This window comes from Cololabis saira, chromosome 23 (assembly GCF_033807715.1).
Source record: "Cololabis saira isolate AMF1-May2022 chromosome 23, fColSai1.1, whole genome shotgun sequence".
NCBI classification, from domain to species: domain Eukaryota; kingdom Metazoa; phylum Chordata; class Actinopteri; order Beloniformes; family Belonidae; genus Cololabis; species Cololabis saira.
The window spans coordinates 30,040,197-30,062,587 of record NC_084609.1 but is presented as its reverse complement, the minus strand read 5'-3'; the positions used below and the strand labels follow the sequence as shown (position 1 = coordinate 30,062,587).

The 22,391-nt window shown below is 43.4% G+C and overlaps 1 protein-coding gene across 2 annotated transcripts in view; it reads right to left on the bottom strand.

Moving 5' to 3' along the window:
• Positions 1 to 22,391, bottom strand: part of tmtc1 (transmembrane O-mannosyltransferase targeting cadherins 1) — a 64,813-nt gene that overhangs the window by 17,226 nt on the left and 25,196 nt on the right. For both annotated transcript variants that reach the window (XM_061714744.1, XM_061714745.1), the window contains exons 3-8: positions 18,883 to 18,956; positions 12,280 to 12,456; positions 10,740 to 10,821; positions 8,864 to 8,967; positions 3,512 to 3,701; positions 504 to 625 (exon numbers count right to left, since the gene is read on the bottom strand). In XM_061714744.1, coding sequence (XP_061570728.1) covers positions 504 to 625; positions 3,512 to 3,701; positions 8,864 to 8,967; positions 10,740 to 10,821; positions 12,280 to 12,456; positions 18,883 to 18,956 — 749 coding nt within the window. The remainder of the gene's footprint in view (positions 1 to 503; positions 626 to 3,511; positions 3,702 to 8,863; positions 8,968 to 10,739; positions 10,822 to 12,279; positions 12,457 to 18,882; positions 18,957 to 22,391) is intronic.

The following is a 22,391-nucleotide window of genomic DNA, read 5'->3' as shown; positions in this document are numbered from 1 at the left end:
GTTGGTGCCTGGCATGGCGGACACCAGCAGTTATGGATGCTGTCAAGTTGAAGAATCTTATCAGGCCTTTTGGTCCTGTTGGACTACAAAGGCAGCTGATAGGTACCAAGCAGAACGTTGTTTCGGGAGTCGCACCACAAAATTTAAAGAAAGAAACAAAATAAATAAAGTAGAGCTGCTGCTCCTCCACATCAAGAGGAGTCAGATGACCTGACTTGGGTACCTGGTGAGGATGCTTCCTGCATGCCCCCTAGTGAGATTTTACAGGTACGTCCCACTGGGAGGAGACCCATGACATGCTAGATGGAAAATGCCTCTTTATGATATCACAACACTAACACAACAATGAGATACAGGTTAACATGAAGACACAGAACAAGCACATGGAGACAAAGGACAACAACATAAAGATATGAAGACACATGGTAACAAGGAGAAGCAATATGAAGATACAGGAAAAAGACGAGATATGACAAACCCCACCCTGAAAAAAGGTTACTGACCTGGGCATGTAGAGGACCCTCTCGGCAACCACAAAGCCCACCCTGAAGAACAGGTTACTGGCGGGAATGAAGGGAAAAACCAGGAACAGCATTCCCACCAACACCTCCCAGCCTTCCTGCCTCTGTGGAAATGTGAGAATATGTTCACACATCACAGTTTTTTAACAAAACTTAACGAAAGCCCCCAAATGAAACCAGTTCAGACTGACTTAAAACCAGAATCAAAGATGAGCCAGAACAACCCAATTCACAGGGCAATAACAAAGGTACAGGACAACATACGAGCAGTCTGTATCTGCTGTGAATCATGGAGGAGTCTCATTTCGGTTCTGGAGCTGCTTTGCTGCGTCTGGTACAGGGGGTTTAAATCTGTGCAGGCACAATGAAATCTCAAGACCATCAAGACGTTCCAGTGACAAATGTGCTGTCCAGTGTCACAAAGTGTGGTCTCAGTCGCAGGTCATGGGTCCTCCACCAGGAAAATGACCCAAACACACAACTAAAACCAGCCAAGAACCACTCGGAACCAAACACTGGACTATTCTGAACTGTCCTTCTATTAGTCCTGATTTAAATCCTGCTGCACATCTGTGGAACCCCCTATAGCAGCCCCTACAGCTGATGACTCCAGACTAGGGTCCTGATCCAGTTACAGACTCAGGTCCAGGCTCGGATCCATATTCAGATACAGACTCAAATAAAGCATGGTGCTTACACTAGCTAGCCGGGAGTGGCTCAGATTTATAAGGGCCAGTCCCAATCCCCCCCCTACCCCTACTTTTAAGCCCTACCCTTAAATATTGCGCGTTCCCGTGATATGAGGGTAGTGGTGTCCCAATTCCTCTTTTCACCTAGGGGTAGTGGGGATATCGAGGGCGAGTGGTTATCAATCTGGCCCTTCACAGCTAGAGATTTCAGATACACACTAGCTGACAGAGGGCTAGAAAAATTTCCCAGAATGCTTTTCGTCGTCATTTGCGAACTGATTAAAAAAAAAAAAAAAACATGGCGGACATTTCTTATTTTTTAGTGAATAAAATCAATATTTTGAGTTAGTTTCTGTATAAAAATGCGTTTTGATTACATTTCTAGCGAGAAATATATATTTTACTTTCATAATATTCACTCAGTGAATGTACATAATCACTCGTTTGCCCGTTGTTGCAAAGTCTTTTTCAAACCTCGCTAGAATAAAGGCTGATTTATGGTTCCGCGTTACACCAACGCAGAGCCTACGGCGTAGGTTACGCGGCGACGCACGCCGTACGCCGTACCCTACGCCGTACCCTACGCCGTACCCTACGCCGTACCCTACGCCGTATCGATTTAACACGGAACCATAAATCAGCTTCCGAGCCGGCAGGCAGAAATCCCAAAATTTTCGGAGCAAATTTCTTAACAGGCGTAGCTACAACTGTTAGATTTCATCTATTAAACCAACATTTATCTTCCTAAATGATTTATTTCAGCCGGCGGTAATTCTCCACAGAGCTGCAGGTTTCTCCCCGGGACGACGGCGCAGTTTGACCCGGCGATCACGTCTGTACGTGAGCTGCCGCTGCGCCCCGGACCGGCGGCTCTTATCATCGCCGAAAATTTCTTAACAGGCTTTATTTGGATAAACTGAGCCCAGGTTGGGGATCTTAGCGGTTACTTTTACGCCTGAAAAAATATTCAAACTTAATAAAGTGGCATATTAACAGCGCTACAGCTGAAATTAAAACAGCTTTTAGCTCTGGGCTTCCTGATATGGTGTGACGTATGTGCAAACGTAACTACGCAGTCGCTTACGTACCGGAACATAAACCACGCAGTGACGTAGCATGCAAAATTTAGGGGTGGTGCTGAAAAGAAGGGGTAGTGGGAGTATTGGGACAGGCCCCTGGGAAGATTTCAAGTGCCCTAAAATCTGTGGCTTCTTTTTTTAGGGGTAGTGGTAGAAAGTAGGGCTAGTGGTAGAAAGTAGGGGGTGTATTGGGATTGGCCCTAATGTCAGCTAGCTAACTACATTCCACTGAGAGGGACATGGTTATGGTCTATAGGGGAGGTTGATGGAGCTTCACTATGAGTGAAGGTCACATTTGGTCCAGGTACAAGGGAGAAGTTGCAGATGCAAATAAATGTTTGGGTTTGGGTTCCGGTTTGGGAACCTCAGGATTTCATCTCTGCTTTTTGCAGATGATGTTGTCCTGTTGGCTTCATCAGACCGGGACCTCCAGCATGTGCTGGGGCAGTTTGCGGCCGAGTGCGACGCGGCAGGGATGAGAATCAGCACCTCCAAGACCGAGGCCATGGTGTGGACGTGGAGAAGTCCTGCCTCAGGTGGAGGAGTTCAAGTATCTCGGGATCTTGTTCACGAGTGAGGGAACAATGGAGCGTGAGATTGACAGACGGATCGGTGCAGCGTCCGCAGTAATGCGGTCGATGTACTGGACCGTCGTGGTGAAGAGGGAGCTGTCGAAAGGCGAAGCTCTCGATTTACCGGTCAATCTACGCCCCTACCCTCACCTATGGTCATGAACTTTGGGTAGTGACCGAAAGGACAAGATCGCGGATACAAGCGGCCGAGATGAGTTTCCTCCGCGGGGTGGCTGGACGCTCCCTTAGAGATAGGGTGAGGAGTTCGGTCACCCGGGAGGAGCTCCGAGTCGAGCCGCTGCTCCTTCACATTGAGAGGAGTCAGCTGAGGTGGCTTGGGCATCTGTACCGGATGCCTCCTGGACGCCTCCCTAGGGAGGTGTTCCAGGCATGTCCCTCCTCCCTAGGGAGGTGTTCCAGGCATGTCCCACCGGGAGGAGACCCCGGGGAAGACCCAGGACACGCTGGAGAGACTATGTCTCTCGGCTGGCCTGGGAACGCCTCGGACTCCCCCCGGAAGAGCTGGAGGAAGTGTCTGGGGTGAAGGAAGTCTGGGCATCCCTGCTGAGGCAGCTGCCCCCGCCACCCGGGAACGGATAAAGCGGGAGAAGATGAGTGAGTGAGTGAGTGAGTGAGTGTTAAAGTGATACCTGCAGAGAGGAGATGCAGCGTAGGGAGAGCACCAACATCACCCCGGCCAGCAGCATGGTGGCCATGTTTCGAACGTCACCGAGAGACTCCACAAGCGGGATGCTGCCCACCTGCCAATCGTAACAGAGGACGACTGGCGTCAGCAGCAGCCAGGCATTGAAGGATAGCAGGTACGAGAAGGTCAGGAACCTGAGAACAAGGAATGACGGATGGAAATGAAGGATGAGGAATGGAATGCCCGTTCATTAATAACAGTATTGAATACATTTAGGTGAATTGCTGAACCACATGAACATTTTTTTATTTTGTTTTTGACTTCCCACTCCTTGAACCGCCACCTTATTGTGGTGGAGAGATTTGTGTTCCCCGTATGCTCACTATGTTGTCGGAGGCATTACGCTTTGGTAGGGTCTCCCATGGCAAGCAGGTCCTAGAGCTTGTGGGGGAGGTTGAGAGGCACTGGATAGAGGCACATAGCTTGGGCTCTGGAACCCAGCTCCTTGAAAGGGGCTGGATCCTCCACTACTATGGAGTTGCCCAGGGTGAGAGGCGGCGGGCTGGTGTGGGCTTGTTTATAGCCCCTCAGCTCAGTCACCATGTGTTGGAGTTTACCCTGGTGAACGAGTTGGTCGCTTCCCTGCGTCTTCGGGTCTGGAAACGATCTGTTGGGCCGAACAGCAGTATGGAGTACCCGGCCTTCTTGGGGTCCCTGGGAGGAGTACTGGATAGTGCTCCAACTGGGGACTCCATTGTTCTACCGGGGGACTTCAACGCTCACGTGGGCAATGACAGTGATACCTGGAGAGGCGTGATTGGGAAAAACAACCTCCCCGATCTGAACCCGAGCGGTGCTCTGTTATTGGACTTCTGTGCCAGTCACAGTTTGTCCATAACGAACACCATGTTTGAGCATCATTCATGTCCGTTTCAAAACTGAGTAACTATGAGCCTCAATATGTGTTTGTCAGCTAACTGTATCATATATTATCACACCTAAAAGCACCATGGCCATTGCTTCTTATCTTTTTACAGATCATAGTGAAACAATTTAGGGCTATGGCCTCAATTCCACCTCTGCAGATATTGGTTAACTTTTCAAGCATTTGTGAGCGGCAGTATGGCTTCATGCCAAGAAAGAATACTACACATGCAGTCAGAGCCGACTGGGAGATTTGCGAGGCTCTGTGCGAAATGGCCGGGGGGGCTCACGCGCGCGAAATTTTTGGGTTTTTCGGGTCGGATCCGGTGTCTATGCGCAATTTTAACTCTCCAATTAGCAAAATACTGGATACCTTCCCCTGCCTCATCATCATCTCGAGTGCCTGGACGCGGGGCCCCACGGCTGCTTGAGACCCGGTCGGATCAGTGATTTTTGTAAAAAATGTATCTAATGAGGCTTTCAGAGAGGCATTAAACTCTTCAATTTTCTTTAGTTTTTTTTCTTTTTTCATCCCCTGATGGAAATTTCCTGAATTTATATCGTTCTCTCGACATTGTGTGACAGTTTGTTCCAACTCCACCCGTCTGGATCAGAGCAGCTTGTGTCTGCGCTTGGTCTGACGCAGTTGTATTGAACAACAGACACGCGCATCATTGCACATATATTTATTGATATGCACAGACTAGTACACATTTAGGTCTGTAATGGAACGTGACTGTTGATATTTATAAGGGAAAAAACGAAAAAAAAAAAAAAAAAAAAAAAAAAAAACGGCCCATAGCGCGAGGCCCCGTGCGGTCGCACGGTTCGCACACCCCTTGCGGCGGCCCTGCATGAAGTATTTGCTTTGAGAGTGTTGATAGAGAAGTACAGAGAAACCCAGAGGGAGCTTCATCGTGTCTTTGTAGATCTAGAAAAAGGTTATGACAGGGTATCGAGAGGAGGAACCGTGGTACTGTTGAGGAAGTCTGGAGTGTTGGAGAAGTATGTTGTACAGGACATGTATGGGAGCTGCAAGACGGTAGTGAGGTGTGCTGCAGGTGTAACCGAAGAAGTCCATGGTAGAGGTGGGACTGCATCAGGGATGAGCCATGAGCCCCTTCTTGGTTGCTATGGTGATGGACAGACTCAGTACGTGCACATGCAGCGATTCAACATGGTTGCAGATCTGATCAGATAATGACATGCAGAAGATTGGATCAACTTGTCTGATTACACATGCTGTTCTGAGATCAGACTGAATCAGATTGAATAAACCACTGTAACCAGAGCATGGCTGACTCCGTGACGCTAGGTGGCGCTGTACCCGAGGTAACCATGGTAACCATTTCAACAAAGAGCCACTTCCGGTTGACCTCCGCTTAACAACGAGGAAAGGAAAAAGTGCATTCTAAGGGCCAATCCCAATTCTCCTTCACTCGCCCTTCTTTTCTCCACTCGCACTTCTTTTCTTCCCTAACCCCTAAAAAAGAAGGGGGAGATTTTAGGGCACTTGAGATCTAGGGCACTTGGCCCAGGTGCCTGTCCCATTTCTCCTACTCCCCCTCGTTTTCATCCCTAACCTGATCAGGAAGCAGAGAGCCAAAAGCTGTTTTAATTTCAGCTGTAGCGCTGTTAATATGGCACTTTATTAAGTTTTAATATTTTTTCAGGTATAAAGGTAACTTTAAGATCCGCAACCGGGGCTCAGTTTATCCAAATAACGCCTGTTAAGAAATTTGACCCGATGTTTTCGGAGATGAGAAGAGCCGCCGCCCCCGGGGAGCAACCTCAGCTCACAGCCCGAGAAGAGACGTGTCCGCCGGGTCAAGCTGCTGCGTCAGCCCCGGGAGAGAAACTCTCTCTGGGACGCTGCTCTGTTGAGAATCACGCCGGCTGAAATAAATCATTTAGGAAGATGTTGGTTTAATAGATGAAATCTAACAGTTGTAGCTACGCCTGTTAAGAAATTTGCTCCGAAATTTAGAGATTTATGTCTGGCGGCTCCGGAGTTTATGCCGCGTTCCATTTACCTCGGAAATCGGAAGTGGGAACTGGGAATGGCAGCCATCTTGGAATGGTAACTCGGGGGTGGTGAAGACTCTCCCACTTTCCCAGTGGGAAACCCCACTTTGAGGGGCGTTCCAGTTGAAAATTCCGACTGGGGACTGGGAAATCCCCACTTCCGAGGATAAATGGAACGCGGCATTAGGTCCGCGTTAAATAGACGCAGCCTACGGCGTAGGGTACGGCGTATTTTGTTTTTTTTATGCCACAGTTTGCAGATTGATTGTTGATGCGTGGGCTAACGTGTCTGCTGGGATTATTTTGCGAGCTTTTGCAAAAGCGTGCATTTCCGAGGCACCGCACGGCACGGAACGTGACTCTGACAGCGAGGAATTCGGACTGGCACAGCTGATTTAGCGGAGCTCTTTAATGCAGAAACAGAGGATGAGACTTAATGGGTTTGATTAATGTAAAAACTGAAATAAAGTAGCCTACAATCAAACAAAGTTTTGCTCCCGCTGTATTTTTAAATATGCACACTCCTGTGCTTGTGTGTGTGTGTGTGTGTTCTTGTGTGTGTGCCGTTTCGGTCGGTGCGCCGTGTGTGTTTTAAATACAGAAATATGACACAAAAGACTGAGGCTATGCCTTTTCACACTGCGCCCGTATGGTCGCAAAAATACAGTATTTATATATGAAATGTCAGAATAGGAAATATTTTGACGACACCCCTGAAGCAGTCACACGACACCCCAGGGAGCTACTACTGAGCAGCGTTGCGTCGTCTCCTTTCACTTCCGGGTGAATCCCCTCCCCCGGGGGAAAACCCCACCCGGGGGAAATTCTCGAGCATGCGCAGACTGTAATATCCATGTCCCCGTTCACATGGCATTAACAAGGCGGTTGCGACTGGCTTATCTAGGTGCTGCAAGCGGGTTGATGAATCCAGTCTGATCAGATTACTTGACTGACTTAAGGTGTTCACATGCAGTTTAAAAGTCAGTACGATGTGTGCAAATGATCTCCAACCAGTTTGAATCGCTGCATGTGCACGTACTGACAGACAGATGAGTAAGACAGGAATCGCCATGGACCATTATTTTTGCAGATGACATTGTGATCTGTAGTGAGAGGAAAATCTAGAGAGGTGGTGGTATGCACTGGAAAGAAGAAGGATGAAGGTTAGATTAAGCAAGACAGAGTACATGTGTGAATGAGAGGAACCCAAGAGGAACGGTGAGGCTACAGGGAGCAGAGCTGAGGAAGGTGGAGGATTTTAAGCACTTAGGGTCAAGAGTCCAGGGCAACGGAATGGCCGGGAAAAAAAAGGAAAAAGAAAGGTCTACAAGACCAGCAATGTTGAATAATTTGGAGACAGTGGCACTGAGGAAGGGACAGGAGGCAGAGCTAGAGGTAGCAGGAACTGGAATGAGTACAACTGAGGGACGACACATGTTAGATGTTTGGACATAAAGTGAGGGAGGTCAGATGGTTTGGAAATGAACAGAGGAGGGTTAGTGAGTTTATTGGAAAAGGGATGCTAAAATGGGAAATGCCAGGCAGGAGGCCTTGAAGAAGACCAAAAAGGAGATGTATGGATAAAGTGAAGGAGGACACGAGGTTGGTTGGTTGGTGTAAGAGAAGAGGATGCAGAGAATAGGGTTAGAAAATAATAAAAGTATTCCACGTTCTGTTCAGCGCTGTAGCCAGGCTGAAAAAGAGTCACAACTCTGTTGAGCCGTGCATTCAGGCAGCTCTTAGTTGTGAAGACTTTATGAGCTTCTTTAACAGAAAATTCAGCAGAATTACAGAAGGAATCAACCAGGCCCACCCTGTAGCGGCTGTGGGTGTTTCTTCAGCTTTTGCAACTTCCTTCGGCTCCGACTTGACTAGATTCTTTTGATCCTCGTCAATAGAGCTAAATGTGTGCTAAGTGTACTGCTGTACTGCTGACAACAAAAATAAGTTTCCCCACTGAGGGAGAAAATAAAGGATATCTTATCTTATCTTAAATCATCCACGTATGTGTTAGCCCCATCCCAACTCGACTACTCAAAAATGTTCTCTTATTGGTACGATAAGATAATACTGGACCAGATCAACTTATCCCTAAACTTAGGATGTGTACCACAGGTTTTCAAAGTTGCAGTAATTAAACCTTTACTTAAAAAACCTTCTCTTGACCCAGACATTTTAGCTAATTATAGAACAATTTCCAACCTTCCATTTGTACCTATTTTTTTAATTATTTGTAAACACAGTTATTAGTTTCACCAAAGACTATAGGAAGAGCTCCTCCGGCTGCCACATGGATACGGACGTGTGTGTGTGTGTGTGTGTGTGTGTGTGTGTGTGTGTGTGTGTGTGTGTGTGTGTGTGTGTGTGTGTGTGTGTGTGTGTGTGTGTGTGTGTGTGTGCTCCTAACCTGGTGAGGACGTGAGGTGAGAAGGAGGCGGGGTTATCCTGTTCAGAAAACAGCGGCATGGAGCCGCCCATCAGCCACAGCCGGACTGACATGATGATCAGCACCTGTTGGAAGCAGGGGAAACACCTGAGCACTCATTTCAGAATAATCATGAGGTATACTCTTAGTAGATTTTGCAGAGGGCAGTCTCTTTTTTGTATATTTTGTTTTCTTTTGATGGGATTTACTTGACTGACCCCCTATTGTCAGGCCAGCTGATACAGTCGGTTTTATTTCATATGGTAGACGGTGAAATTTGATGGTATACAAGATGAATTTCATGGTAAAAAACTGTTAATATTGTGCAAATATCCTATTGTGAAACTCAATTTTAATCAATTTTCGATGTTAAGCCGGATTCCTGAGCAGTGAAAATGTCCAAATTTGGTCTAACTAAGATGTGGGCTCTGTAGAGCATCTGGACAAAGTCTAGCCTACAATACAAGTTGTCTCTAGGATCTTTCCAGAGACCAGAACATGACCCCTGATCAGTTATTACAATACAACAGCAGGTAAATACTCTCCTAGTGGGAAACCTTAAACCAAACAATGGCAAGGAGAAACTGGGGTGTGTGTTGCTTTTGGAGGTTCTTAGGTAGTAATGCAGGCGGGATCCTCACAGCGCTGCTGCTTTGTCCAGATGACTGTGGGTTGGTTGAAGCAGGTGTATGATGGGATCTTAAACTCCAACCCCACAAGGATAAGTAAACTGCAGTGGGCCGTGGAAGGTGCTTGTTTGCTTATTCGGGTGGATCAATAAAATTCTCTTCAGAACTTTCATGACCTGAGATGTTAGGGCTACAGGTCTGTAGTCATAAGGACATGATGGATGAGATGTTTTTGGTACTGGAACAAGGCAGGATGTCTTTCTCCAGGCTGAGGGGGAGGTTGAAGAGGTTCTGCAGAATCCCCCATACAATTCTGCTGCTAAAATGACATTGGTGACCTCTCAGTAGAGGATAAGGGTTGCTTTTGGGGGGGGGGCTCTGCCCTTATGAGTTGTTTGTTTGTTTTCTTTTCTTTTTTGTATATTGTTGATACTGATATATTAATTTATAAATGGGTATATTTATATCAGTGTATATAGGTGTGAGGGTGTGTTATTAGTGATATTCATATAACATTTGTGTGTGTGTATGTGTATATATATAAAAAAGTGCATGTGTATATATGTATTATATAATAAAATATAATTAATTTTGATTATAATGAAATGGAGTTTAGGGGGTAGGATTTTATACGTTTTTGCTTCTTCCTATTCCTTTTTTGAGCATATTAATTATGATGGATGCATGTTTTTATTTATATTTTTGCCTTTTTTTTCTTATCTATTTATTATTGATTATTATTGTTTGGTTTCGTTTTCACTACTGTTTCATGTTCAAAATAAAATTTAAATTTAATTCAATTCAATTCAAGGGCAGAAATATTTCTCCATAGAGACCATGAAGATGAGCCTCGAGGTTATGACACAACTGCCTGCATATATTCAATTCAAATCTACTTTGTTAATGCCCAAAGGGAAATTAATGATCACAGAAGGAGGTAATCCTGACACAGCAGACCAGAACCAACTGGGATTCAGCCTGAAGTTCTGCTTGTGTGGATCAACACGTCTACACCATCCACACATCACTTCACGTTGTGTATGATCACCATGGAGACCTGTTTCCAGAACAATATATCTCTTTCTCGGGTTCCTCAGCTAGACTCCTTTATGATAGGTGATATCTGAATTGGAATTAAGTTCCTAAATACAGGTCTAAAAATGTATTTGAAATATGAAATACCTCCTGCAAAAATGAGCTGGTTGGATGTCAATGGGGTCATTACTTACATAGCCAGAGATGAGGGCGGCTCGTTTCATGAAGGGGCTGCAGATGTTCACAAGGCCACTGGGTCTGGAGCTGGACAGGTGACTGAGGAACAGACAGACAACCAATCAGGCGGTACCCTTCACTGCACCCTTCATCGTCTGTCGGGCCGCGCTCTTCATCGTCTATGTTCCTCATCGTACATACAGCCTTGTTTAGTAAAATGAGGTTTCATAATTTAGCTGTGAACCTTTTACTCCAAACTACCTTTTTTACCTATGGCGCTTTTCCACTAGAACCTACTCAGCCCGACTCACCTTTGCGCTTTTCCACTAGGGGTCTAACGTTCCGAGTAGATACTCCTGTAACTATTCTGGAGAGGTTCTAATGGCACTTTTCCACTAGTACCTACTCAGCCCGCCTCCACTCGCCTCGTCCTGGTTTGTTTTTAAACACCCAGATCAGAAGTAGGAGGTTGGAGAGAAGCTGCGGTGACGTATTTGATTGTGTAATCTAAACGGAGAAGACAACACTAAAGATGTAGAACCTGGAGGAGATGATAGATGTGCTGCTGGATCTGTGAGCGGCGCTTCAAGCGGCAACGTTTTTTTTTTTTTGTTTGTTTGTGTCGGCGCTGATGAGAAATCAGCTGGGAGCCGCGAGCAGCTATGAGGTGACAGAGCTCCTGGTCCAGAGTTGGATCTAAAAACAGACGTCAGGAGGCGAAAATCAGCGAAAAAGCGACTCGCGGCTTCTTCATTTTATACGACAGGCAATGGCAGCGCAGAAGTCTGTTTCATGATCCAACTCTGAGGGTCAGATGTTCATAAACCTGGTGCTGAGGAGAGAATTAAAAAGGGATGTAGACGGAGATAAGGAACGACCTGATCTACCAGGAGCTCTGTCACTTCATAGCTGCTCGCAGCTACAGCTGACTTTTCAGCAGCGCAGAGACAAACTAAATGTTTTAAAAAGCGTCACCGCTTGAAGCTTCTCTCACTCTCATTTTTTAACTTGGTATCGAACACAAGTCACAGACCCAGCAGCACGTACAGGACTGTCTCAGAAAATTTGAATATTGTGATTAAGTTCATTATTTTCTGTAATGCAATTAAAAAAAAACAAAAATGTCATACATTCTGGATTCATTACAAATCAACTGAAATATTGCAAGCCTTTTATTATTTTAATATTGCTGATTATGGTTTACAGTTTAAGATTAAGATTCCCAGAAATTCAAATTCAAATTTTTTGAGATAAGATATTTGAGTTTTCTTAAGCTGTAAGCCATGATCATCTCCTCCAGGTTCTACATCTTTAGTGTTGTCTTCTTCATTTAGATACACAATCAAATACGTCACAGCAGCTTCACTCCAACCTCCTGCTTCTGATCTGGGTGTCTCAAAAGGTCAAAGCGAGTGGAGGCGTGTCGAGTCGCGCTGAGTAGTTACTAGTATAAAAGCGCCAGAAGTGTATAATATAAAGTATTACCATGTGTCTGAAATGTAGAATACATTGTTATTTTTCCCGTACGTCACTATATCAGAGAAGGATGGTCCTTACTGAGTGAGGGAGCGGCGGCAGAGCACCAGGGCATCGTAGACCACGCAGACTCCAAACACGGTGATGCCCGTCTCCTTGACCAGCATGGCGCTGGTTCCCAGTAGGAGGCTGAGCAGCAGAGACCCCGGAGACTCCGTTGATGGCAGGGCGTCCTCCGAGACACAGCGTCCCACACTCCTGAGACAACAGAGAACAGAATGGATGAGGACGACTACATGCAGACTCACCAGAGACAGAACTCGGACATCTCCAACAGGTTCTGGTGCTGTGGAGATCAGAAATGTGCCTCCAACACGTTCTGTTCCCAGCATTTCTTATCAAGCTTTTTTTGCACAAGTTCTTAAGAAATGCAGTTTGGGTTAATCCCAGCCAAAGAATTATTTAGCCATATCAAAGCTGCGTTCATTTCTAAGATTTCGGATAAAGACAAAGTTTCCATCTGTGCAGGCAAGGCAAGTTTATTCGTATAGCACAATTCAACATAATTCAAAGTGCTTTACATCAACATTAAAAGCAGCAAGACACAATTAAACAGTAAATAACAAATAAAATGAAATAAAATGATAAGAAAAGAGGTAAAATAATAAAAAGCACAAGTTGTTAAAAAGTAAGGGCAGTAGAGTACAGCAGGTAAGTATTTAATTTAAGAGTAGGCCTGTGTGAAAAAAATCGATTCTAAATCGATTCTCATATTAATTCCTAAATATCGATTCGTATGTCTAAAGATCTATTTTTTTTTTCACCGTTACATTTTCGCCCGGTGAACTTTAATCCCAGTAGTCACATGCTCGTGGTGTGAAAATATCAAACAATGATGGCATCGAAGAGTAGCTGCAGCGTTAACAAAGCGCTGGTTTTGAAAACTGAACTAAACTGAACTAAAACTTTTCTTTAGAGAAAATGCTGGATATTTCAGCTTAAATTTCTAAATGTTATATTAGTTCAATGAAGTTCATATTATCTATATTTAGTAAAGCTTGTTTGGTTTCTCTATTATCGGACAGTTTGTCTTGACATACCTGAAAAATGCCTGGTGCTTCATGGCAAGCTGTGTGTCTGGTGACAGAATAAATTAGACAAGCTAAAATTATTTGTTTACTGCATGAGCTGTTGCAATTTCTCTCTTTTTTTGCACTTTAAATGGATATTTATTTCTTAGTTATTTCACAATAATTATTGTGAAATTATTAGTTATATAATATAATCATATAATTCAGGCAACAGCTGAAAAAACATTTTTAATAACACTAACCCAAATCAATATCGGATCAAATAGAATCGGATCAAATCAAATGGTGATAATCTATTCTGAATCTTAATAATCGTAATCGAATCGATTCTTGACATTTGAATCGATACCCAGCCCTATTTAAGAGTACGCTTGAGTAAACAGTATTGTTTTTATCCCTGATTTAAAGGATCTACAGTTGGAGCAGACCTCAGGTCTACAGGAAGTTTGTTCCACCGGTGAGGAGCAGAATAACTGAACGCTGCCTCACCTTGCTTGGTTCTGGTTCTGGAACCACAACAAACCAGATCCAGATGAAGCTCAGGGGTCTGGGAGCTTCATAGGAACTAACAGATCCAGATGAACTTCAGGGGTCTGGGAGCTTCATAGGAACTAACAGATCCAGATGAATCTCAGGGGTCTGGGAGCTTCATAGGAACTAACAGATCCAGATGAAGCTCAGGGGTCTGGGAGCTTCATAGGAACTAACAGATCCAGATGAAGCTCAGGGGTCTGGGAGCTTCATAGGAACTAACAGATCCAGATGAAGCTCAGGGGTCTGGGAGCTTCATAGGAACTAACAGATCCAGATGAACCTCAGGGGTCTGGGAGCTTCATAGGAACTAACAGATCCAGATGAAGCTCAGGGGTCTGGGAGCTTCATAGGAACTAACAGATCCAGATGAAGCTCAGGGGTCTGGGAGCTTCATAGGAACTAACAGATCCAGATGAACTTCAGGGGTCTGGGAGCTTCATAGGAACTAACAGATCCAGATGAATCTCAGGGGTCTGGGAGCTTCATAGGAACTAACAGATCCAGATGAAGCTCAGGGGTCTGGGAGCTTCATAGGAACTAACAGATCCAGATGAAGCTCAGGGGTCTGGGAGCTTCATAGAAACTAACAGATCCAGATGAACCTCAGGGGTCTGGGAGCTTCATAGGAACTAACAGATCCAGATGAACCTCAGGGGTCTGGGAGCTTCATAGGAACTAACAGATCCAGATGAACCTCAGGGGTCTGGGAGCTTCATAGGAACTAACAGATCCAGCATGGATTCTGGTCCAAGACCATTCAGGTCTTTGTAGACCAGCAGGAAGATGTTAAACTCTATCCTTTGACTCACTGGAAGCCAGTGTAGCACATTTCTTTCTGCTGCAGAACACTTGAGCCCGTCCTGAAGCAGCCCTACTCACATTATGATGGCCGCACACTCTGGTGGATACACAGTCCTGTTTGCGTTGGACATCAATGATACTGATGACCATATGTTAATAATAATGTAAAAGGCTTTTAGGCACCACCTCTGAGTCTATGAATGACTGGTACCAGACAGCCAGCAACGGATGGAGAGTAAAATCACCCTTCTGGAGCTGGGATGAAGTGGACCAGAAGACGGTTTCATCCACACATTCCAGCAGACCTCTGAACAGGCCGCACAATCTGGTGACACAACTTAAACACTGCCAAAGTCCCATCATCTGGTTTTCTGATGGACCTTGTTACAACCAAAAACGTAATAATGGCCAATAACGTAATAACTGCCAATAACGTAATAATTTTGGCCATTTCAAATGTAATAAGGCCAATAGTGTAATAATGTGCCAATAATGTAATAAAACTTTTGAGCCAATAACGTAATAACTTTTTGCCGATAATGTAATAAGGCATTACATTATTGGCTGGTTATTACGTTATTGGCATGGTATTAAAAAATGATTACAAAATTATTACATTATCGGCAAAAAGTTATTACATTATTGACTCAAAAGTTTTATTACATTATTGGCACATTATTACACTATTGGCTTTATTACATTTGAAATGGCCAAAATTATTACGTTATTGGCCGTTATTACGTTATTGGCCGTTATTACGTTTTTGGTTGTAACAGACCTCATCAAGACTTATGGTGCCTATTGGTCGGGGGGTTGGCAGTAGGCTTGCCACCCGTCCCTTGAAATACGGAATGGCTACGTAATTGGGAATTAAAATTTGCAAAGTGAGATATTTCAAGCCTTGATTTGTTATAATTTTGATGATTATAGTTCACAGCTTATGAAAACGCCAAATAAAAAATCTCAAAAAATTGGAATATATTATGAAATCAATAAAGAATTAAATCATCAAAATTATAACAAATAAAAGGCTTAAAATATAGTGCTTTGCTGAGTGAAGCTCATGAAGAGTGAGCAGACCTGTTCGGAGACACCACAGTTCTGAAAGACAAGCAGCTGCTCAGCTGCAAGTAGTAACAAGAATCCTGGAAGAAGAAGTGAGAATGAACTGTTTAAACCTTGCCTGAGCAAAAAAAGGACATAAAAAGGAGTTGAGGGAAGCTATGCACTTTATTTTTTTTTTTTTAATGTTTATCAGTTTTATTTAGTTTTCTAAGCAAAAGATTCTAAGTCAGGCTTTGTTACAGCTGTTACAGCACTTTATTATTTATATAATAGAATAGCATGTTCAGTCTATAAGTGTGTTGAATTTAAAGGAGCATGAGGCCGGATTGTGGCAGGACTTATGAAAAAAATTCGTATACATTTTAAGTTTTCTAGTAATAATGTCAGATGAAGCGTTCCAAACCCAAAAGAATGATTCCTCTAGTGTATCTCTCCGTTGCCTTGAACAGGCTGTGTGCTGCAAAATGTGCTGCAATTCGGTCCAGAATTTCCCGCGCTGTCCTGCGGATGTGACGTCACATGACGCTGCATGCACGTTCTCCCCGTTCTCCCGTGCCGGCTTCTCTGTTGGCTGCAGTACCCCCAACGGCCGTCGTGGTGAAGGGTGGCGCTAGAGAGTCTCATTTCTTAAAAGGAGCCTCAAGCTCCTTTAATTGTTTTCCCTCTTGAAAGTGTTTATAACTTTATACACGTTACATTTACAGAATATTCTAGTGTTGTATTGTCATTTAATTTAGGTGCAGCTCTGTTTAACTGCCCAATGCAGGCAGACTTTGTTTCATTTATGATGACCATGCTCAGGTTCAGGCTGTCTGTACAGTCATGAAAGTTCAATGCTATTAAAGCACTTTAAACTGAGCATTTTGTTTTTTCATATTAAATATACACATTTCTATGCATTTTAGATGTTTTGGGGATGTCCCTTTTTTTCTATTTCTGAAAGGTGGCAACCCTAGTAGGCAGTCAGACATCTGAGTCAGGAGGAGGAAATCAGAGAAAGAGACTCTGACGGATTCTGGTTCATTTTATTCAACCAGCAATGGCAACAAAAGTCTGTTTCATGATCCAACTCTGAGGTGCAGATGTTCAAAAACCTGGTGCTGAGGAGAGAATTAAAAAGGGATCTAGACGGTGATAAGGAACGACCAGGGGTCCGTTTCACAAAGCAGGTTCAACAAACACTGAGTCTAATCCTGAACTCTTAGTTGATCTACTCTGAGATCGGAAACTCTGAGTTTTTGGTTCCAGAACAGCGGATTTGAGGTAATTTACTCAACTCTAAGTAGTTTCACCTGGAGTTAAGCGCGAGCGTGAGGGAAATAAAAAGCCAGCATCAGTAGCTCGCTGATACAAGGATTCACCATGGCAACCGGCGACACAAAAGAGCGACATACATTTTATTTTTTTTAATTTTTAACTTTATTTATCTTTTCAATTTACAAAATCCCTTTGAGGAAACGTTAGTTTGCATCTGAAGATCCACATACTTCACGCCACTGGAGTTAGAAGCATTAATACGTGCATATGGCGAGTATGAGAGCATATTTTTAAAAAGAAAATGAAATTTTATTGTCAATTAGATCAGGGCTGTCAATTGGGTACGGCAGCTGCCACACCTCGGCTTCAGGGGAGAATGTAAATGTTTTTTTTTTAAAATACATTTATGGAATTACTCTGTATCTATTTGTATTGATGTATTCTATTACTTCATACATATAAAATAACTACAAATGCATATCAGAACAACATGATGGATTTCAGTAGGTATTATCTATCCCAACACTTGTATACCCCCCTCATATCTGGAAATGTCCCAGCGTCCCTGACGACAGTGGTCGCTATCGATCTCGTTTTTAGTGCGCTCTGCAGATATAATATATGTCCTGCCATTTTCTTTTATTTTTATTTAAATTGATTTATTTTATTATATTTATGTTACTTATGTAATGACTTATGCACTTCATCCACTTTATGTCTCATACTGTATTTGTTTATTTAATTCCTTGATGCCTGACTGTCCACGGTCAATGTTCTGACTGTAATTGGAACTTTTAAATAAAGTTTTAAATAAAGTAAAAAAAAAAGTGCGCTCTGCAGTGTTACTAACTTACAAAAATTAAAATGAAGCAGACCACCACGCAATAAAAAAAAAAGAAAGAAGGCAAGTGATGGGTCCAGAAGATATTAACGAGGCTGTTAGCCACTGATGGATTAATTATGCAAGTTCATCTCAAAGTAAGATATAAATCCTCTTATACATCTGTTTAAGGGAAATATTTGACATTTTTTTACTCTCCCTCTCCTTTTTGCATTTGGACTTTAACTGTTTGAAGTTAAACTGGGATGTCCCTGTGATATTGTTGCACTGACATAGTGAATAAAATACGTTGCGTTTGTCAGATACGCCTTTTCTGCTCTCTAACTCTGCTGCTTGCTGTCCGTGGTGCAGAAAACGGATGTGTATTGCGTAAAGACCCATTGGCTGAATTGACGCCACTGAGGGAGGAGACGGAGAGAAACTCCAGGTTCGCTGAAATAAACCTGGTCCCGACCAGGTTAGGTTCAGAGAGTCTGTTACTACGGTAACTGACCAGGTTAGATTCAGAGAGTCTGTTACTACGGTAACTGACCAGGTTAGATTCAGAGAGTCTGTTACTACGGTAACTGACCGAGAGCTTAAGTTACCTCTCTCTGTGAAACAGGCTAGAGTTACCTCTCTTTCTCTGGTTTGAGTTACCTCCCTTTGTGAAACGGAAAACTCAGAGTTTCCCTCATTTCAGGGTTAACAGACTCAGAGTTCTCACTAAACCTGCTTTGTGAAACGGGCCCCAGATCTACCAGGAGATCTGTCTCTTCATAGCTGCTCACGGCTACAGCTGACTTTTCAGCAGTGCCGAGACAAAAAAAAAAAAAGCGTAGTCACTTGAAGTTTCTCTCACTCTCATTTTTTAACTTGATATCGAACACAATCCACAGATCCAGCAGCACATCTATCATCTCCTCCAGGTTCTACATCTTTAGTGTTGTTGTCTTCTTTGTTTAGATACACAATCAAATACGTCACAGCAGCTTCTCCAACCTCCTACTTCTGCTCCAGGTGCTGAATTGTTATGGAAAAGAAACCAGGCTGAGTTGAGTCGAGCCGAGTAGGTGCTGATGGGAAAGCGCCATTAGGCGGGGACATGCGTCTCACCTGACATAAGACAGGAATGTCAGCAGGAACAGCAGGCAGGCCAGGATGTCCGCCCTCCCCACAACACCCGACACCTGCAACACACGCAACAGAGACTCCTGAAGACACAAACACTCCAACCTCCATGAGAAAACTTCAAAGATGTCAGAGAAAACCTTTCATGCACCTTCCATTTAGAGCACAATGACGTTTTGATTGCAAATGGTTATCAGAACATTGGGTGGGACAAAGGGGAAATTTGAGGCATAAGGTGGACAGCTGGAAACCACATACCTGTCATTCTAGTCTTCCAAATGTCCCAGTTTAACGTTGGGACATTAGGGACACATTTCAGAGATGTTGTCTTTGTTGCCATCAGTTATTATAGTTACCGAAAATTAATACTAAAACTGAAAATTTGCATAGCATTTTTATCGAACTTAAAAAAAAAAATCTAAACTAAAACCCTAAACCTGACCCAATGAAACAAAATTGCAGGTAAAATTAACTTTTTCATTTCATGACTTGATTTTTTTGTTTACAGATTCATTTTTCTAGTTGATTCTTTTTTTCTACTTCAAATTACTCAAAATAACCCCAGAATAACCCCACCTAATCTGCGCCAAAGTCGACCGCACCTAATATACTTTATTAGGTGCACCTGTCCACCTGTCAGCCAATCACATGGCAGCAACTCAATGCATTTATGCATGTAGACATGATCCAGATGATCTGCTGCAGTTCAAACCAGCATCAGAATGGGGGAAGAAAGGGGATTTAAGTGACTTTGAACGTGGCATGGTTGTTGGTAGCAGACGGGCTGCTCTGAGTGATTCATAATAGGGCTGCAACGTCGACAATGAATTCCATTGTCGACAATTGTCGCCAGACGTGTTTTTCCAATGGAGTGAGGCATCTCACTTCAATACAATTTCTGCGTCTCAGCCGAGCAGTAGCGGGTCAACAAAAATGACGGCATCCTGTACAGCAGCTGCATGTAATAATAATAATAATAATGATGGCTTGGTTTTATATAGCGTCCTTCAAGGCACCCAGAGTAGGGCTGCAACGATTCGTCGACGTTGTCGACAAAAATCGATAATCAAAATTGTCGACGATGAATTCCATTGTCGACAATTGTCGCCAGACGTGTTTCTCCAATGGAGTGAGGCGTCTCACTTCAATACAATCTCTGTCGAGTCGCGCATGCACGACTGCGTCTCAGTGCAGCTGCGGGTAATAAAACTTCAAAAGTTTGGGAACATTTTAGCCTCGATACGGTGAATAAAAAGATACCTGCAAGGTTTGCAAAGCCGACGTTGCTTTTCACGGGAGCACGCCGGTAATGCATTTGAAGAGAAAGCACGTCGGAGTGTTGAACGAAACGGACTCGCCTTGGTAAGATTAAGCGTATTTTGGCTTTAAAAGACAGCTTTAACGTTATGCCTGACAAAGTATTAAATTAAGTCAGATATTTGGAGAAACTGCGTTTAGTGTCTGTGGTGCATTTTGGAAGAGACGCACGGGACCGCAGTCGGTCAGCAGCTTCTCTTCCTCCACAGCAATGTAATGGCCAAGCGATTCATTTGTTAAATTAATTCGTTTCATTCTAAACTTTGTTTATTTTATGTTATTTATTAGTATTATTTGAGCCACTCACAGCCTACTCTCGTTATAACCTCAGTCACATAATTGATGCAGCGCAAAGGGAAAAAAAAGGCTTGTGCGCTGATGACAATGATGGATTTGCATGTAACTTTCAGTCAGGTGCCTATTAACTGTCAATTATTCATCAAGCTCCACAATGATCATGTTAACATTAAATCAGATAGATTTGTCTGGACTTTTCTCTTGCGGGACGGGAGAAGACACTAAATCAATGCATCTTTATTGTGCGCTGTGTGGGCATGAATTCTCAGAGTTTTGCGGGAGGGGCGGGAGTGGAACACACACGTTGCAGGCAGTAATGGTCAGAAATTCAGCGGGAGCAGGATGAAGAAAACAGTCCCGCTATAGCAGGGCTCTAGTACGGAGCCCCTCTGGTGACATTTGAAAAAAATAAAGTAATGCGTGGCCACGCATTAATAACTCGTGGCCATGCATTGATTATCTCGTGGCCACGCATTATGTATCATGACATGACAATACTCTTGCTCTTTAATATAAATAGACTATAATTACCGTTATTAATGATGATGAATACCCATCCCACCAAGGAAGTTGCATCCACGAAGTCCAGACAGTAGGTTATAATGCCATCCACATTCAAACACATTCACACGGGGCAAGGTGGGTAAGGTGTCTTGCCCAAGGACAATACGACAGCAAACTGGGACAGAGCGGGATTTGAACCGCCGACCTTCTGATCATTGGACGACCCGCTCTACCACCTGAGCTACTGCCGCCCTCTAAAACTTCAAAAGTTTGGGAGCATTTCAGCCTGGATACGGCGAATAAAAAGATTACTTGCAAGGTTTGCAAAGCTGACCTTGCTTATCACGGGAGCACGTTGGTAATGCACGAGCATTTGAAGAGAAAGCACGTCGGACAGTTGAACGAAACGGACTCGCCTTGGTAAGATATTAAGCGTATTTTGGCTTTAAAAGAGAGCTTTAACGTTATGCCTGACTGTGCCTGACAAAAGTATTTTAAATTATATAAATAAATATACAGTCTAAGGGCTAGATGGACCAGTCAGACATAGAATTAACATTTTATTCATTTGATTTTCAGTGTTTTAAGACTCATTCCAAAGTCAGATATTTGGTTGTAATGCTTTTCTTCATTTTCATTTGAAATTAAAACACCTGTTTTCTCCATATCCCAAGATTTGTATTTTTTTCTCCAATGAGGTGGGGTTACCAAAGCACTCCATCCATCTGCTCCTGGTCCGGCCCCTTTGTTAAATGTTAGAACCCATTGTGGCCCACGAATCAAAAAGTTTGCCCACCCCTGGTCTAAGGGCTAGATGGACCAGTCAGAAATAGAATCAGCTGTAGCAGTGGAAGCAGTAGTAGCAGCAGCAGTAGAAGTGGTACTTTGAAATGGAGCAGGAGCGATCTCTGCTATAACTGAAGCTGTTTTCTAAATCACCACAAGAGTAAAAGACACAATGCTGAAGTAAGTTTCTGAATCACAGCAAGACCAAAGAATGTTCCTGCGCATTTTAGAGGAACCAGGCCTTACACCAGAACCAGTTCAGAAGCCACAATACTTAAACTGCTCAAACTAGGATTAAATTAACTATGGGATATGTTCAATTTATTTTATTATTCGATTTGTAAAAAATCTTAAATAGTTAAATTTCACTGTTTTCATTGGTCCCAATATTAGATATGTTGTAAAATCTTTGAAATCGTAGATCTGTTGGGATGTGGTGTTGATTGTGGTATATTAAATGTATATACCATTTTATAGAATTAAAATCATCCATTAGGTTTTATTGGACAAAAACAAGTCTGGTTGTGGTCAGGTCTGGTACTGGTCAGGTCTGGTACTGGTCAGGTCTGGTACTGGTCAGGTCTGGTACT